The following is a 19,347-nucleotide window of genomic DNA, read 5'->3' on the forward strand; positions in this document are numbered from 1 at the left end:
TACTGTAACAGAATACCCAAGACAGGATCACTCATAAATGAACAGCTGATATGAAGGTGTCAGTATGTAACAAGGCCAAATCGCTGAGTCAGTAAGTGACAGAAGGGAAGAGGCTGAGAAACTATAGTTTTGAAACACTAAATTCACAAGGAGGGTGGAGCCCTTATGGCTTAATCACCACTTAAAGATCCCGCCTCTTAGTTTGGTTGCATGGTAATTGAATCTCAATGCTAGTTTTGGTGAGCACAAATATCCAAATCAATTATGCATGTGGTATGTGTTGTGTGAAGACCAAGTCCCTCCATGTGAAATCCAGTGACTATGGATTAGTGTGAACTTGAAAAGGCATAACCATGTTGTCAAGACATGTCATGTGGTATCATTGACCCAATGGACCCATGTTTGCTTAGTATTCTCAAAGGAGCCTTAGATAGTATCTCAGCAGGGAAGACTAGAAAGTTAGCTATGTAAGTTACTATCCAGCTCCAGATTGTGTAACATCTGTGACTACTCTTTTACTTCTTGTAACACAAGTGAGCTATTAGGTAAGTAGCACATTTCTCACCAACTCACCTATAAGCTGTAGCAAGAAATTCAAAACTATCCTATTGGGATGGACACATTTATTGCAAGGGTCCTTGGGGGCCGAGGAGGGAGAATAGACAACATCCTCCTGTGAGAGTCTCCCTTATGGACTAAACACACACATGTTGTGAAAGGCTTTGAGCAAATGCTCAGCTGAAGTTATGCATAGGGAGCTGGGCTTTTGACTCAAAGAAATCTTCCTGAGTGTTCTGAATATTCTATTCTCTAGAGTTGTGAACTTGAATCCCTCCAGCCTTCATTTTCTCCATCCATGCAAGGAAGTCATACCATAGCTGAGTGCTATGAGAAACAACCGCAATAACACACACTGTAGAATATTCCCCAACCCTTTCTAGCACAGATGGCTAATAAATGAGAAGTCCTACTTGTCTTGCCAGTAGAATCTGACCTCTTCTTCTCTCCCTATCTTTTCAGACAACTGTGACGACCCATTGGGCTCCTTCCTCCCTCCAATGGCTTTCTCCAGCTCCTCAGATCTCACTGGAAGTTCCAGCCCAGCACAATTAAACTGGAGAATGGGTAAGTATGGTGACTATGCCCTAAATCCATGTGTTAAATGAGGACATAGTGAGTGCTAAGGAGAGAGGAGATACTGTGTCTGTCTATTCGGGGCTCACATCCAAAGTCACCATCCAGAAAGAAATTTGTCTATAACAAAAATACTTCCCATCATGTAATAGATAGTCAATGCACACTGAATCATGATCCTCCAACCCAAAGATCCACCAAGGAATTCTTCGGGTGTTTTGTTTTTCTGGAGGTGATAACCCTGAAACCCATGACTTCAGGCATGTCAGGAAAATACTCTCTCATGGAAGCACATAACCGTCTTGTGGAATTTTTTTGTAGATTTTTATGTGTACACACACGTATGTATAGTTAACATGTAAGTATATATGCAGCCACACATAGGTTCAGCATATCCTAGGGGAGGGACAGAAGACAACCTTAAGAAATCTGCGAGGTTAAATCTGTAACAAAAATGTTTCCCATCATATAATAGAGTTAACCCACACTGAATCACATTTCTCCAATCCAAAGATCCACCAAGGAAGTCTTTGGGTTTTGTTTTGTTTTTCTGGAGGTGCTAATCCTGGAACTCATGTCAGGAAAGTGCTCTCTCATGGAAACACATAGCCATGCCATCCTGTGGAATTCTTTTTGTAGATTTTTATGTGTGCATGCATGTGAACGTACAGACAACATATGAGGATATATGTAGTCACACATGTGTTTAGTATGTGCTGGGGGAGAGACATAAGACATCCTTGAGTGAAGTTTCTTACATGTCATCTACTCTTTTATAAGACTGAAGCTTGAAGTTTAGGCTGCCTGGCTTTCTGCTTCTGCCTGAAACTTGCACCACCATGCCTGTTATTTTTAAAATGGATCTGTGGAATTGAACTTAGGTCCTCATGCTTGTATATAAGCACTTTATCCACTCAGCCAATAACAACCTTGTGGATTTTTTTTGGAAGTATTGGAGAAGATTACACTTTTAAAAATATTTGTTTTATTATGTACACTTCATATGTCAGCATAAATGGCCACAAAAACATGCTCATAAGTTAATTGAATGTTTTTAAAAATATTTCAATATATTTATTTCTACTGTGAGATTAATAATACTGTTTTAAAGTATATATTAAATGTGCTTAATTAAAGGGAAGAACATAAATAATTTGTAACATTGCCATGTAGAGGGTACTGTGGATTATTACTTGGTCTGGCAAAAATAAAGCAATTGCACTTATCTTGTATCTAATGCAAATTGAACTTAATCAATATGATGTTGGATGTTTAACTATATTTTAATCATATTTTGATATTGATTTTGTGATATATCGAAATGCATATAAATAACTAGGTAATTTTTTTAAAGACCTTAGCTTATAAAATTCTAAAATCTACTTAATATTATAAAATTGTTCTTGGTTTAAAAATAGTTGAATGTCAGGGCTTATGGGTGATGGGAGATGGTTCAGTGGGTAAAGCACTTGCCTCCCAAGGATTAGGACAAAAGTTCAGATCTCCAGAACCCATGTAAATGGCAAGAGGGTGTGGCAGCTGCCTGTAGTTATAGCATTCACAAGTTAAAGACAGGCCATGCCTAGAGCAAAGCTGGCTAGCAAGACTAGTTAAATGGTAAGTTCCTGGTTGACAAGAGAGCTCGCTCCAGCATGTGAGATAGAGAGCAGCGAGGAAGACCTGCTACACTTCCTTTTCTATTCCTCTGATAAAGCAGTGGGACCCAAAGCAAGCTTAGAGAAGAAGAGGTTATTCAGGCTTCCAGGTCATAGTTCATCACTGAAGGAAGCTGGGCAGGAATTAAAGCGGGAATCTGAAGGCAGCCCTTCATTACTTCTGACCGAAGATTTCACTCACCAACAAAAAGTACAGCAGAAAATTCGGAGGGACAGAATGATGCTTGATGATTCACTTGCAAGTTCATGCTGAAAAAGCTTTAACTTCAACCTAGGACTACAGGTCTAGTAGATGATGCTGTCCACAGTATATATCTACTAACAATCAAGATGGTCCCCTGAGACATGCCAGAGAGAGAGAGAGAGAAAGACATAGAGAGACAGAGACAGAGAGAGAGACAGAGAGACAGAGAGAGAGACAGAGAGAGAGACAGAGAGAGAGAGAGAAAGAGACAGACAGACAGACAGAGAGAGAGAGAGACAGAGACAGAGAGAGACAGAGAGAGCTGGCAAGAAAGAGAGAGAACTAGAGAGAGAGAGAATTGGTGTGGGTTCCAGGGCCAGTGTGATCCTTCTTCCCCTATGTGATATTCCTTTGCTCCCTCACGTTCTCAGGCATGATACGGTCAATCACTCAAGAATCATTTCTTAGGTGACTCAAGGCTATGTCAATGTCAAGTGGATGGTTAAAATTATCTAGGGCATCACTGAAGTCAACTTTGGGCCTTCTTAAACATAAAAAAGTACATGTACACCAACATATATTCAAATACACACTCACCTTATACACAAATGTATATAGAAATTTTGTATGTAAGTGCAGCTTATCCATTGGCCTTTTCTCATTCACTCCAACTCCTCTTAGCTCTCTGTATATTAGGCCAACTATCTCACATGTTTCTATTTTGATGTTCCTTACATTCTGAAATACATTTTAGTTGGTTATCTAATTATTGATATTTTAATCCTTGATGGATTTAATTTGTTAGCACTCTATGATTTTGAATCTCCCTCAATTCTGATTTATAGGTCTGTTTATACAGTGGAAGTTTATTTCATGCTATGTGTTACAAGCATGCTGTTATAATGATTATCAATAACCAAAAAGTCAGAGTCATAAATGATTTGAAAAAGTGATCTAAGAATATAGATGCCTCTCCCTATTCATTGGGTGGAAACAAAAGAAAATTTGCCTATATACTGAATGTAAATGTTTTTCTTGTCATTTTGCCCTAAACAAAACTGTATAGCATCTATTTATTTGCATTGACAATCTATTAGATGTTGCAGAGAATCACTATTTAGTCATTTCATCCCAAAGACTTAAACATCTTTTGGTGTTATGCAGAAGATTCTGAAACCCTTGTGGATAGCAGAGCACTGTACTAATCTGAAAGGAAAATAAAACATTCCATCATTTATTGTTTGTTCTAATACTGGTCTATGATTAATCTTATAAGTATCAAATTTTATTAATTATTTTATGTACATTATCGTATTAGCCGATAGCAAAGCCATCTTGTGGTATTAATTATAACCTTTTCCCACCAAATAGAGTTGCTGAACTTCAGGTAAATGGCATAGTTTGCCTGATATCACATAGCAGGGAAAGGAGAAAAACACATGATTTCCAACCAAACTCAAATGAATTCAGAATTCATGTTCACTGCAGCTGTTATAATAGCTTGATTCTTTAGCAAAGCTGGAAGAGGGATGGGTCAGGTAGAAGAAGGGCTTGGAACCTAACCAGTCAGCACTTACCTGCCAGCTATGACACTGTGGGGTTCTATGGGTATCAGCAAGCCACTTGTGAAGATTGCATTTATATCTTCTCTGAATGATGCCTTGCAGTATTACCTGGAGAACCAGACTACAGACCCACGTTGAGAAAAGCTTTGCCACTGTATAACAGAAATCTGGGAGTCAAACAAGGAGACCCCATTTTCACTTCAGGAAGAAACACAAGTTGAGACATTTTAATAGAGTCTCTAGAAGTTCTTCGAAGACAATTAGCGTCATCTCTACTCAAATTGTGTAGTGCCAGGTCAGCACTGTCTAGGAACACCTTATCCACTTCTGGAAAAGAACAGGTCCATTGTAGGTCAATTATCTCTCTATGAAACAGATATTGGCTGGAGAAAATGTCTCTGTAATGATTAATGACACCTATCCTTTTCTGGCTGGGTGGGAATCCTGGGCACCTCTACCTCAGACCAGTGTGTGTGAGAGGAGACTGAAGTCTTGTCTCCTTTTGTTGGACTCTAAACTGAGGAGGCTAAGCAGAAGTTCCAGTCATGAAGTCGGAATGGAGAGAACAGGACTCCCCCTTTAGCAATGGGCTGGCACCACTCTCCATCACAGGGCCACATCTTCCCTTAGAATTGGGCAAAGCCAGGCTCTAGGGAATTTGGCACCCTGGCTCTCATCTGTCTGAATCACCTGGGCACCTGTGCCAGTGACATTGTCCAACCCATAGCCCAGATATTTTGTATGGTTATTGATCAAATAAATGCTCAGAAGGTTTCCAGGAGATTTTAAAATGCAACCAGAGTTACAAGCGAAGGATTTGGGGGCAATTAATGACCAGCCAATGCTACTGTGACTATTCACGAGTACCTCTTATGTGTTAGGGACTATGCTAGATGCTCAATGTGTGATTGGCTTGGGCAAGTAGGGATATGATTTATAAAGAGTTGATGGGTTGAGGAGATGACTCAGTTGTCTGAATACTTGCTTCACATCATGAGGACCTGAGTCCATCAGCAATATCAAATTTCAGACCTGGTAGTGTACATAGTAAGCCAAGCCTTGTGAGGAGTACATGGAATCAGGAGGATCCCTGGATCATGCTGGTGATCTAGTCAACCAAACCAATGTGCTCCTGGTTTAGAGAGAGACCCTGACTCAAAAGGACAAAAAAATGTGGTGAAGGGGCTGGAAAGATGGCTTAGTGGTTAAAAGTGCTTGCTTCCTCCTCCTGGGGAGCCGAGTTTGGTTCCCAGCTGTCATTACGAGTGGCTCACAACTCCAGCTTAAGGAGCTATGGCACCCTTTTATGGCCTCCACAAGCCTTCCACTCACATGCAAATATCCGCATGTAGACACACATACACACATATAAAAATAATAAAAATAGATACTTTTAAAGATTAGTTTTTTAGGCAGAGTGGATGGGCAGCGGGCTGGGAGGGAAGCAAGGGGGCGGGAAGAGGAGTAGGAGTGGAACTGTGGTTGGAATGTAAAGTAAAAAAAAAATTAGTTTGCATTGGGAATGTAAGCACACCACCCAAGAATTCAGAGTCTAAAATGTATGCACAAATGAGTGAATAAAGTAATGAATATGAGTATATGCAAAGAGATCCTACACAGGGTATATATGTACATATGTTATGATTACATTGGTATAAAACGTGAAAGGATGGTAACATTGTGAAGAACACATTTTTTTCCTGTGAATGAATAGGCAAGTATAAAATTTAGCAAGCTAGAAAGGAACAATGGAGCATTAATTGATTTTGAAAATTGCAGCAAACTGATGATTTACTTTTTTCTTCTCAGATTAGATTTGTGTCCTATTTATAAACTAACACGGCCCAAAGAAATAAGAGCCCGACCATCCCCTTTCTATTGGAGTCGTGTAAACCTCCACTTTCATTTTATGAATGGACAGAGATCAAATATGCTCCCCAAAGCAAATACTATGATAGGAGTGAAATGTCAGATGCTCTGATAGCCACAAAGGAATCAAGGATTTTTCCCTTAGTACTGGGTGTCTATCAAGGATTTCAGTCATGTTACAAGCTTATGTAACACAGAACTGTAAAAAAAAAAATCATAAGAGCAGCATGCTAGGAGACAGAGACACAGAAGCAGAAGGTCTGGCTGCTTCACCTCACAGTACACCAACTACCTTCCACAGAGCAATTGCCCATATCCCATTTCCAAGGAGCCAGAGCATCAACACAGGGAGGAATGCCATGGCCATTCCAGGAATTCACCAAGCTCTCTCCTCCTCCATCATCACTGTCATCCGGGGACATTCTTCCCATGTCTCTGTCTAGCACAGTCTCATAATTTCAGTAATGAACAGAGAAGTAGATGTGCATTATTCTTATTAGTGCAATTATTTCCCCCCATGGTGTTATTGAAGCATAAGGAATAAATTAATTATATACATTAAACTACATAGTGTGATAATTTGGCATATGTGTATGTTTTGAAATGATTAGCACTGTTGAGTTCACTGATACAGCCTTCTCTTCCCATACTTCCTCTGGGTGAGTGCATGTGTTGGTATCTGCTTTACTGCCTCATTGAATTTCAAGTGTACAATAGCAGATTGTCATTATTAAGTCTCTGAACTGCCATTGCAGCCTCAGAATTTATTTTTCTGTTGTTTTTCCTGGTCTTTAGCTCGGGCTGGCCTGGAACTCACTTTACAGTTGAAAATGACCTTGAATGTCTGATTCCTCTGCCTCTGTCTTCTCAGCTCTGTGGTTGCAGGCCTGTATGGCCATTCCTGAATTAAACAGCACTGAGCATCAAGCCCTGAACAAGCACTGGATCAACTGAGCTGCATTCCCCAGTCTTCCTGATTTTGTGTTTCCCGTACTAGCATATATTTTAGCAGCCTGTTTGAGTTACTCACATTTACTTTTTCCCTCATGACTCACCCAGTACACAATCACTGCTCTTCTAAGTATCCATGCACCAGGGCTGACACTTGCATATGTACAAACAGACACACTAAAACATAGCCATATGTCTCTAAAGTGGATTTTAGCCCTTGCAGACTGGGGAATAAGATATACATGCAGTTTTTCTTTTTTTTTATTTCCAAGTACATGGCTTAAAATTGCTAAGCAATAAATACCTGTTAGAGTACGGTGTTTAGTCTATTAAAGTCACAGGTCTCATACTAATGCAGAATGAGCACATAAAGGAATATTCAATTTATTGACAAGAGAATCTGGAAGACAGAATAGTTGTTCCAGAAGAACAAAGTCGTTTGAAGAACTGAAGGAAAAGTAAAATATTACAAAGCAATTGCAAGGAGATTCAAAAAAAGCAAATGTCTGTACTCATTAAGATTTTCTGGAGAAATAGTATGTACATGTGTTTACATACATTTGTTTACAGATGTATACAGGTATATGTGAAAAGATACAATAAACAGGCATATAATAGTTGGTAGAGATATATGTGCAGGAAGAGTCTCACTGTGCTCTTGCGGTCACAGAAGTTGAGAAGGACCCCAGCATGCTGTCTACAAACTGGAGAATGAGGGAAACTGATGCATCCCTGTGACCCAGAACTCTGAGAACAGAGAAGCTGACGGAGCAACTCTTGAGCTGAAGCTTGAGAATGACTAACTGCCTCTGTAACTCTCTAAACGTAAAAAATTTTGAGCCTGAAAGCCTCTGGGCTAAGAACAGAAGGCAGGTGTCTCGTGCCTAAAGGAGGGCAAGTGCTCCTTGTCTGATCTTTCCAGGGGCTGCATGGTGTCTCCTCACGTGGATGAGAATTGATCTGTCCCACTAAGAGACTGAAATGCCAATCTCTCCCAGAGACATCCTCACAGACACAGTGTTTTTAACTTTCTGGGGTCCTTAACCAAGTCAGGTTAACACTTGTAATTAACTATCATCGCATCTTAGGGGAGAACCAAACTCTACAGGGCAGACATTCACAAGCTAACACGTAGCTAAATCTAATCAGTTAGCAAACAGAAAGACTTTTGATCTGCAGAGACAACTGACTTGGTCTGAAGACCGGATAATCATGAAGTAGGTGTGTCACAAAGGAGCCCTGATGCTACTGAAAGGCACACTGTTCTTCTTTGAGGTTTCTGAGATTTGTTTAGCTTTTCTTAACACAAGTCTACTCATTCACTCCTGTTCCTGTCACAGTAATTAACAGATTCATTCTGCATTGTGCCATCCAGCTTTCCATACAAATGTTAGAAAATGTCCCATTATTTTCCTGAAGATGGAATCCAAGTTAGAAAAGATCTCATTCCCATAAATAAAATCCCATCCTGAAGGTATGTTGAAGCTCAGGGGTGGTGACTGAAATTTCCTGAGAAGATATGAAAATCATCTGTTCACTACAGACAGTGCACTGATAACATCCCAAGGAAGGCGTACACTCCGATCTAGCTTAACAAACCACAGAGTTTACTGGGGTTCCTGGCAGGTCTGTGGGCGAGAAACCACTTACAGGAACATGGATGACTCATTAACAGTGATGATCTGAAAAACCCAACTGGATCCCTCAGCAGCTCAACTGAGCCCAGAGTCTCCTCTCCGCAAATGATACACTTGGTATCACATCTGAGAGAGGCTGTGCAAATACTGTAGGTTTCCAAGACTTCATGGGACTTTTGAGTTTTATTTACTTGTTGAGTCTCCTAAACCTTTTCCTTACATTCAAGAAAGTTATTTTAATTCAGAGGAAATTTCTTTTCACCAAGCCATATTCTTGCTCTCTGACCTGCTGCTCCATTTTCCGTGAAGGAAGGACTTTTCTTGCACGTCCTGGGTATCTCTTAAAGTATTTGAATCCTCTGTAAATCACATAAAATCCACCATGTACTGAACATGGATGAAATATTTTATTTCCAGTGTAGAAGAGCAGAGTTGCATATTCTCAAGTGTGACCACACAAAGGAAGAAAGTACACAGCTGGTAAACATGTACCAGCAGAGAAAATGGTTGTCCAAAGTGAGAGGGACAATCCAGGAAGGCTGTGTTCCAATCCCAACCAATACAAGTGGAATGAGTTCGATCAGGGACAAACTAATTTCTTAAAACATAAAAATAAAAATAAATAAAAATGGCACCTCTAATGGAGTTGTTGAGAAAATCAGGTTCTGGAAAGTCAGCCCAGGAGCTAAGGATTGTCCAGTATCACTAGCTCATCACTAGAGGGGATTTGCTGAATGGATTTTGTTCTTTTACTTCCAAGGCTCCTCTAACCTTCATCTCATCTCACACAAGGAAAATGAAAAGCAAGAAAGAGCACTAATCACTCTTGAAAGAGCCTGGGAAGTGCACTAAGCTGAGGTCAGTGGCCATTAACTTAGGCGGCCAAGTCACTCCATGTAATTACAGCTTAGGGAGGATCTCTGTGTGTCACATGTCGCGTGTTTTGTGGTAAGAACACTTCAGAGTTGGGGGATTAAGTCAGATGGGCTTTCACAAACACTGAGAACAGGAAAACCAGCCACTGCTGGTCGAGTATCAAGCTGTCAGATGTGATCTAGATCCGGGAGGGAATTTAAGTTACCTTGCCTGATTAAACACAATCAAAGGGGTTTTATGCCCATGAGAGGAAAAATGTTCATGGCTTTCTTCCTTATAAAACAGAATTCCCAAATAATTATATTTAACATTATCCCTTGAAATGTTAAGTCTTTTTCCTTACTTGAATTTGTTTTTGAGATCTTTGCATTTAGAAGTTTAGATTGTATACCTCTGCCATGACAATTTTATTTACATGGAGAATTTGTTTCTTTTACCTCAATGTATGGTCAGCTTCCAGAGTTCATGGCTGAACGGAAAGGTTTCAAGTTCTTGACTTTCTATTTTGGCACAGAATACAACTCTGCACGCACACACACACACACACACACACACACACACACAAATACATTTTCATTTACCACACATCATATACAACACAAGACACAGAATATACACCCACATACACACTATATACACACATACACAAACAAACACACACATGCAATCAGATTTAGCACATACACCAGACCATACCACACATAACACACCACGCAATAACATACTACACCACACACACACACACACACACACACACACACTCCACAACACACATAAACACAATCACCCCCTTCACACTCCACACCACACACACATATTTATACACCACCTTCTTTGGGCAGCACTTGTCACTAAGACTCCATGGAGGTCTTTGGAAGTTACTTTTCATTTTGAATCATTTGATTATGAGGAAATGAGACTAGAAAGAATTTGCGAAGCACAATTCTTTCGTGTGATTAGCCTCGTATGTTAGGTAAGCACACCGAGGACCCTATAATGGTAGTGCCACCATGTCTGTTTGCTTAATGACAGCTCCAGGCTACCATATAGACTGCATGTGGCTGCATGATGTGGATTTAATGTATTTAAAACAGGTTCAGGGATGGGGTGTGGTTCAGTGGGTAGATTGCTTGTAACATGTAGAAAGGCCAGGGTTCGTGTCTCGGCACTGGGTAAAGGAGGCGTGGCAGTGTGCCTGGATTTCTAACACAAGAATGGAGGTGGAGGCTAGAGAACCAGAAGTTCTAGGTTGTCCTCAGCAGTACAGGCAGTTCGGCCAGCGATCCTGCCTCAAAAACTAAACAAACAAGAGAAGAGTAGTCTAAATTAGACTTAAAGAAATTGGCCAAGCCGTTTCCTCTTCTCATGGTCATTTCCTTTCATATCCATAAATGCAGTGCCTCTGTTTACCAGTTGATAGTTTCTTACTTAAACAGGGTAATGTAAGTACAAAAGAGAAAAGAACAGAATTGTTAAACACGGTTGTTTGTCTAATGGTTGATAATTGACTATTGTTACTATCAGAAAACAGAGACGGTCCTGAGCCTCTTAAAATGACACGGAGTGTGAAAAGAGACCTTACTTCCCTCTTCTGGAGAACACACAGCACCTGTATTAATATTTGTTCCATGACTGCACCAAACTATCCTACAGATGCAACCTAACGTTTCTTATAGCAAGCGATGCTTCTGTGACGTTATCATATGTGTGTGTGTGTGTGTGTGTATGTGTGTGTGTCCTCCTTCCTCCACCGTGTGTGTGTGTGTGTGTGTGTGTGTGTGTGTGTGTGTGTGTGTGTGTGCTCATCCTGGGACATAAACCTAGGATTTCATGCATGCATGATAGGCATACACTCTAGGTTCAGCTATACCTTAGCACTGTTTGTGCAATATTTATTGTTGTTATATGTGTGGGAGATTTTTCCTAGGGTGAAATTAAAATGTATTTCCCTATATAAACAACATCTTCAATGCAGCCAGGCCTATGCAGAGAGACAGACCAGTGCAGTCCCGTCATCTTCCTGGTCAGCAGCCTTTTGAAGTTCATACATCCACTCATCTTCATTTAAATACAGCAGGGCTCTCCAGGCATAAGAGAAAGTTAACACATCTTGCTAGTATTGTGTTTTTGTGAGTGTGTGTGTACATATATGTACTTGTATGCCCAAGCAAGTGTGTACAAATGCATTTGGAGGCCACAAAGCAACCTTGGGTGTCATTCCTCAGGGACCATCCTCCTTATTTATCAAGACAGGGTCTCTCACTGGACTGGAACTTACCAATCTGGCTGGCCAGACAAACCCTGAGAATTTTCCTGTCTCTGCCTCCCCAGCTCTGGGGTTATAACTTTGCATAATCACTCCCTGTTTCTTAAATGTGCATTCTGGGAATCAAAACCACTAATCATGCTTGTAGAGCAAGCTTTCCAATGACTGAACTATCGTCCAAGTCTTCATTATAGTATTTACATGGGAGAGGTGTGGATCATTTGTCCCAAGTCCTAAAAGTGAAATGTAGCCCGTTTAACTAAAAAGACAGACTTACATTCAGCACTGGCTTATAAAAGAAATTACAGAAGAAAAACTGTTTAATGTACTGTGCACCAGCATATAAAAATTATTGGTAATGGGCTACAGATTTAAGTGTAATGTCAACAAGATTCGTCATTCAAATGACTAAGGTTTCACATCTCGTCTTTCCTACCAAATGTATTAGAGGACAAATTACTTTTCTTATACCTGCACCAAACCAGTAATACTGTCTCACTGTGTTGTTAAATCTTCTACAGTGTTTTACTTATGGGTGGAACTCAATAATTATAAATAAATCAAATAAGTTATAAATAATTCATTAAAATATACCAAAAGTTCTTTAGGCCTGAGTCGGGAATACCAGTTAGTATAGTGAATTAAAAAAATTAAAATGGAGCTAAGCATTTATTAAATGAGAAAAATTCTAGAGCAACTGTTTTGATAGAAAATTCTGCAAATTCAGAAATGTCAAATAGTATCATACAGTACAGTAGTTAGTCACTATATAAAGTAACTGCGTATTGTAGTTGGGAGATAGATTATTTGATGAAGTGTTTGCTTTTCAAGCTTGAGACCATATTTTGTTCCCAGAGCACAATAAAATGCTGAGTATGTTAAAGCAGAAAGGTAATCCTAGAACTGGGGAGGTGGGAGCGGAAGGAACCCTTGGGTTTGCAGGCTCTCCAGCATAGACCAACCAATGAGAGACCCTGTTCCCAAAGGAAGGGGGACAATTCCTGAGAAATGATGGGAAAGCTTGACAACTGATCTCCATACAGGTGTGTGTATGTGGTATGTGTGCCTGTAAACACACACACACACACACACACAGAGAGAGAGAGAGAGAGAGAGAGAGAGAGAGAGAGAGAGAGAGAGATTAAACATTGAGATATAACTGATTTCATCAAGGAAGTCCAGTCAGTTTTATTTCATTTAAAATTAGGTGTCCAGTATCATACTGAGCTGTGAGTCAGTCTTCATATTTCTGTATGCATGAGTAGCCCTCACATTTCTTTCCATGATTGGCTGTTTATGTGCATGTGAAGCAATTCTGGGTCAAAGTGGGCAGCTATGAGGCTTTCTTACTTAGAACTAAACTGGAAATCTTATGAGCCTCTGTGAATTCCTAGTGGCTTCATCATGTCACATGTACCTTCTGACCTGTGAAATAGACAGGCAGACATTCCCTGTCTACCATGGCCTTAAGGACTTCACTCTTCCAAAGATGAAAAGCCTTGATTTGGGGTGGGGGCACTGAGGCAGACTGCCCTTTGGGGTACTACATTTCCTGGGAGAGGCATTAACACTGTAGATAGACAGCAGGGAGGTGGAGTTCTGAGAGAGTTCAGGTTCACATGGCAATCTAGGGGTCTCTTCTTTCAGGTTTCAGAGGAAGGAGGGTGTGTCCTGATGTGAGGTTGATGTGTATTCCACATCACAACCTGCAGCCAGACTGTCCCTGATGTCTGGGCAGCAAGAAGTGAGGGGTCCTGCATTATAGGGAGAGAACATACAAATCTGAGGGTGTGGAAAGATGGGTACATCTAGTAAAGGAGCTCATTACACTCTCTTCCCTCTGATGTCCCCAAGTTCAGCAGCCTGACCCTGTAAATGCCCTGAAGAAAGTGAGACTTAAATTTGAATACCTCTTAAGTGCCTGAATCCTGATACCTAGAGAATCTGCTAAAGATTACAGATTCACAGACAGGCTCTATGTATAGCTCTTGCGCTTTTCTTCCAAGCTTCCGCATGTGGGCATGGCCTGATTAGTGAGTAACTATTCACTGAAGGACACCAGAGCCAAGCTGCCTGAGCCACAAGCGCCTTCGATATTTCACACACTGGCGCAGGTGAGCACTGGCATCCACACAGACTCATGGAAGCTGCTTGTGTCCATGTCTCTCACACTTCACCATTTCCCCATTTAGTCACAAAGTGAGAATGACAGAAACCATGGCAACATTCCTTCCAAAAATGAGCTCATGTGAAAGAGATTTGTGAGGGTCCTTCCCAAGAAATGTAGTGGGGTAAGGATGGAGGAGCTAGAAGAAACACATAAGGCAGGAGGAAGATCTAGATCACAAAGGGCTCCATAAAGTCATTTATGCACTGAGACAGCCAGCGCTACACTGTGGAAGTTATATTTTTCCACAATGGCCTAAGATGTGCAGGAGGCAAGCAGACTTCTTTTTAGACTGAACAAGTCTATGAACAGTTGTGCTGGCTTATTTTATGTCAATCTAATACAAGCTAGAGTCTTCAGAGGGGAGCGAGCCTCGAGTGAGAAAATGAGTCCATAGATTGGACTGTAAGTAAGCCTGTAGGACAATTTTCTAATTGGTAATTGATGTGGACGGCCCAGCCTACTGTGGGTGTGCTACCCCTATGCTGATGCTCCTGGGCTCTATAAGAAAGCAGGCTGAGTAAGTCGTGGAGAGCAAACCAGTAGGTAGATCTCATCCACGGCCTCTGTGTCAGCTCCTGCCCCCAGGTTCCTGCTCTGCTGCAGTCCCAGCCCTCACTGCTTTTGAAGATGGAGAGTTATTTGAAACGGAGTGAAATAAACCCTTTCCCTTCCAAGTTGGGCTTGGTCATGGTTTTTGATCACCACTGTAGCAACTCAGGCTACTGGCAGTCAGCTCTCACAGCTGAGAAACAACCGACCTGCTAGGGAATACTCAGAGGCAAAGAATATCCCACAGGAAAGCTTCCCACACTGAGGCGGCATCTTTTCCTCTTTGCATGAGGACGCCGTGGACTCTGTCCACCATCGTGCATCCCTTAGTCACTCCCTATGACAGCAGCTAACCTCTCATTTACTTACATACTCCGGGCTCCACAAGATACCATGGGCTGCCTTTCCCACATTTCCTTTACCTTCTCTGTTCTCCTATTATTTGCAGATGAATGATGTGCTAGGAAGTCTTTGCCTCTTAGTTGATTTCCAGGACACCTAAATTAATACATTCCAAACTATTCTCCCGACATTGCTCTAGTGGCAAACAGCCCTTGACTACAACTGAATCCGATTCAGATAAAGCTATCCCTCTTTCCACGAGTCTCCTGGGATTAAATCCCTTTGCTTCTCTTTGCAAATTTTGGGACAGGTCTCAAACAGTCCCGATCCAGGGTTCCTTACACTTTTTTAAAATTTTAATCTATAGCTTTATTCTAATTTTAATCTACAGTCTTATTTTTGTATATATGTCTTCGCTCGTGTCTGTGTGCCTATGTGGTCCCTATCTGTAGAGGCCAAAAGAGAACATCCGATACCAGGAACCTGGATTGGTTGTGAGCTGCCTGACAGAGATGTTAGTAACCCACCTTTAGTCCTCCAAAAGAACACAAAGTGGACCATCTTTCCAACCCGATCCTACAGGATTTGTGTCTTATAAGACAACACATGGGGTATATGGTGAAGCTTCTACTTGGCTTACCTCTGGAGCTTTGTTATCCCTTACACCGGAAGTGTTGCACATGGGTGATTGTCAGCTGCAGCGTCCTGTCATCCTACACCTGTCCAGGAGCACAAGAAGCATGTGTATGTTTCATCCAACGTTATCACAGACTTAAGGAGTCTTTGCTCTCTGCAAAGCCTCTTTCATGTGGATGAGACTATTTAAAGAGAAGAGTAGATGCCCTTCTGAATGTGAGGTATAATTTTATTATTTAGACACATGTGAGCATAATTTTATTACTCGTAGATACATGGCTCAGTATTAAATATTCAGAGAAGAAACTCTCATGTGTAATGCACACACGTTGATGTGTATGTCAAAGGACAACTTCAGAAATTTTTCTTCAGACTCCACCTGCTTGTGTTTTTTTTTGTTTGTTTGTTTGTTTTCTGGAGACAGGCTTTCTCAATGACTTGAAGCTTACCAAGCTGGCCTGCAAGTGAGCCTTGGTGATATACCTGCCTCCTCCTCCCCGTCTGGGACTGCAGCTGTGCACCACTTTCTCAGCATTTTAATATGGGTGCAGGGGTTTGAACACAGGTGTCCATGCTTGCAAGGCAAGTGTTTTACCGAATGAGCCATCTTACCAGCCCAAGGCTTCTGTTTTTACTTATTACTGTGCTTGACTCATTAAGTGGATTTGTCCATGCAACAGTTTGGAATCGTGGCTTACAGGGCTAACACGTGTGTCATAACTGAGGTTGCAACTCATTCTCCCTGCTAGCTCCTGGTGCACTCAAGGGAAAACGTTTGTTGTTTATAGGGATTTGTGTGATGTCTGGGAAAACATGTCCCTTGTGAAATTTATTGTAGGGATTAAACAATGGTCCAGAGCTGGTGGGATAGCTCAGTTGGTAGAGTGCTTATTGTGGAAGCACCAGGACTTGGGTTAGGATTCTTGGCACCCTGTAAGAGTCAGTCACAAATGTGCATGTCTGCAATCCCAGCAATGGCAAGGTGGAGAAAAGCCATACTTGACTTTCACTTGGCTAGTGTTGTTGAATTGGTGAGCTCCAGTGTTTGAGATTGTTTTCTGTTGCTATGGTAAAAAACACTCTGATCAAAGTCAGTCTGTTGAGGTTTTGTTTGACGTACACTTTCAAATCACTTCTATTGTTGAGGGAAGTCAGGGCAGGCACTCAAATAGGAAACTGAAGGCCAAAATCATAGCCCATGCTGATTTAATTACAAGCCTCAACTTTGTGGTTTCTTATCAAATCCAGGATCACCTGTCCAGGTAAGTGTATTACCCACAGTGGATCTGGCCCTCCCACTCAATTAATAATCAAAATAACTCCTTATGGGATTATCTGAGCAACCTCTCAACTGATTGAAAGCCTAGATGACTCTAGGTTGTGTCAAATTGAAGCTAACTAGGAATTCAGGTACAGGGAGAGAGTCTGTCTCAAAAATAATATGGAGAGCAATACAGAAAGACACTCAACACTGGCTTTTGACTTTCACACATGTACACAAGCATCCAAATATATACAGGCACATATGTAAACATATAAATGCACCATACACACACAAAACAAAGCAAAATAAGCCAAACTGTGTGCTTAAAACATATTAGATGAAAAAGTATTGTATGTCCTAACTGATTATTGCAGCTGATCTTGTACAGATGGAGTCTATTTTGCAATATGTGTTATTCAGCATCTCTGAAAATAATCCATACTGTGCCATTTCAAAGGTGTGGTGTCCATCAATTATTATTTCTGTTTCTGAGGTGGAAACAGAAATAGGCAGAAACGGAGGGAGTTATTGTTCTGCATCCCACCCAGCCTCTCTCGCAGCCTGTATCCTGCATTCAAGGTGGCAATCAGCACTGTGACATAGGAAGCTGAAAGATTTACAAGGGTGCAGACACACAGCTTCTTTGTCTGATTTAATGTTTGATTATAATTCTATAGGAGAGTCTTTTATACCTGCTTCTGATTTTAGTCACTGTTTAAACCACAAGGCATAAACATGAAGTCAGAAAAACTGAGTTAAAGTCTCTAGTTATATCTGATAGACCAGCTCTAAGGAAGGTTAATATTCCCTGACACACAGAAATTAAAATAGTATTTCTAGGAGCTTGGGGGATATGTCTTAGTTAGGGTTTCTTTTGCTGTGAAGAGACACCATAATCGCGGGAACTCTTTTATAAAGAAAAACAGTTAATTGGAGCTGCCTTACAGTTTTAGAGGTTTAGTCCATTATCATGGGAGAAACGACAGTGGGCAGACAGACATGGGTGCTGGAGACGGAACTGAGAGTTCTACATCTTGATCCACAGGCAACAGAAGAGAACTGTGTCTCACTGAGCATCGCTCGGACAATGAAGACCTCACAGCCCACCCCCACAGTGGCATACTTCTTCCGACAAGGCCACACCCCCACCAACAGGGCCACACTTCCTGTTAGTGCGAGCTCCTATGAAGGCCATTTTCTTTCAAACCACCACAGGGTAGGACAGCAGGAAATAATAGCTGCTGCCAAGTCTGAGGGCCTGAGTTCAATCTCTGTGCTCTACACGGTGGAAGAATAGAGTCAGCTCCCACAAGCAATGGGCACCATGGGATACCCCCGCCTACCACACACACATACATGCACACATGTACACACTAATTATGTTTCAAATGAAATATGGTTGCTGATTTCCATGAAAACCCAGAGAGACCCTGGGGAGAGGGTGACCTGTGATTAACGGCTCAGGTGGGACCAGGCTGATGAGCGAGAGAAGGGTGACTGCTGGTGCTTGGGAGTAAATAACCCTGGGGCTGCACACTGGATGTCAGCACTGTAGTTCCCTGCTTAGTCAGTTATAGGCTGCACGAGGGTGGATGAGCTGCCCGAGTCCCCTGGTGCTGCGGTTGAGTAGAGTTGGGAGACGGTCCTCTAACCTAGCCTTGGAAGCAGATCAGGGAATTGAACTCAGCCTATAATTTCTGCACTAACATCAAGTTGCGCCACATTTTCTGAAAAGCAAAACAACAAAAGCAAAAGCAGAACCTGAAGTTAGCAGTGTACGGAAGGCACTCAGATATTGCTGAATTGGTAGTTAGCTAATATGCTCTAAGCCCTGGTTAGAGTCCCAACATTACACCTGTGACCCTGTGTGTGTGTGTATGTGTGTGTGTGTGTGTGTATGCATGTGTGCATGCATGTATGTGTATGTATGTGCATATATATAGGTATATATGCATATACATATATCGCATATAAGATGTCAACAGTCCAGTATGCAGTGAGTGAGGCTTATAGGTTGTTAGAAATGAAGTCAGAGATAGTCTTAATATCATCTCTGCTTTTATGTTTGGGAAAGTATGGCTGAATTATGAATATTGTACATATTATGGTGAGATAATTTTTTTAATTTCCAAGTTAAAAGATGGATCATTAGCTAAAGGCGCCTACTTTTAAGGCTAACATTCTGAGGTAAGTCCTTGGAGAACTACAGGATGGACGAAGAAAACCAA

General features: G+C 41.3%; 1 protein-coding gene across 1 annotated transcript in view; it reads left to right on the top strand.

Annotated features, from left to right (window-relative positions):
* Window positions 1-19,347, top strand: part of LOC148118756 (contactin-associated protein like 5-1-like) — a 918,003-nt gene that overhangs the window by 195,967 nt on the left and 702,689 nt on the right. Inside the window, exon 2 of the mRNA XM_087899418.1 lies at window positions 1,021-1,125. Within this exon, the coding sequence (XP_087755544.1) occupies window positions 1,021-1,125 (105 nt within the window). The remainder of the gene's footprint in view (window positions 1-1,020; window positions 1,126-19,347) is intronic.

This window comes from Myodes glareolus, chromosome 20 (assembly GCF_982192425.1).
Source record: "Myodes glareolus chromosome 20, mMyoGla1.1, whole genome shotgun sequence".
NCBI lineage: Eukaryota > Metazoa > Chordata > Mammalia > Rodentia > Cricetidae > Myodes > Myodes glareolus.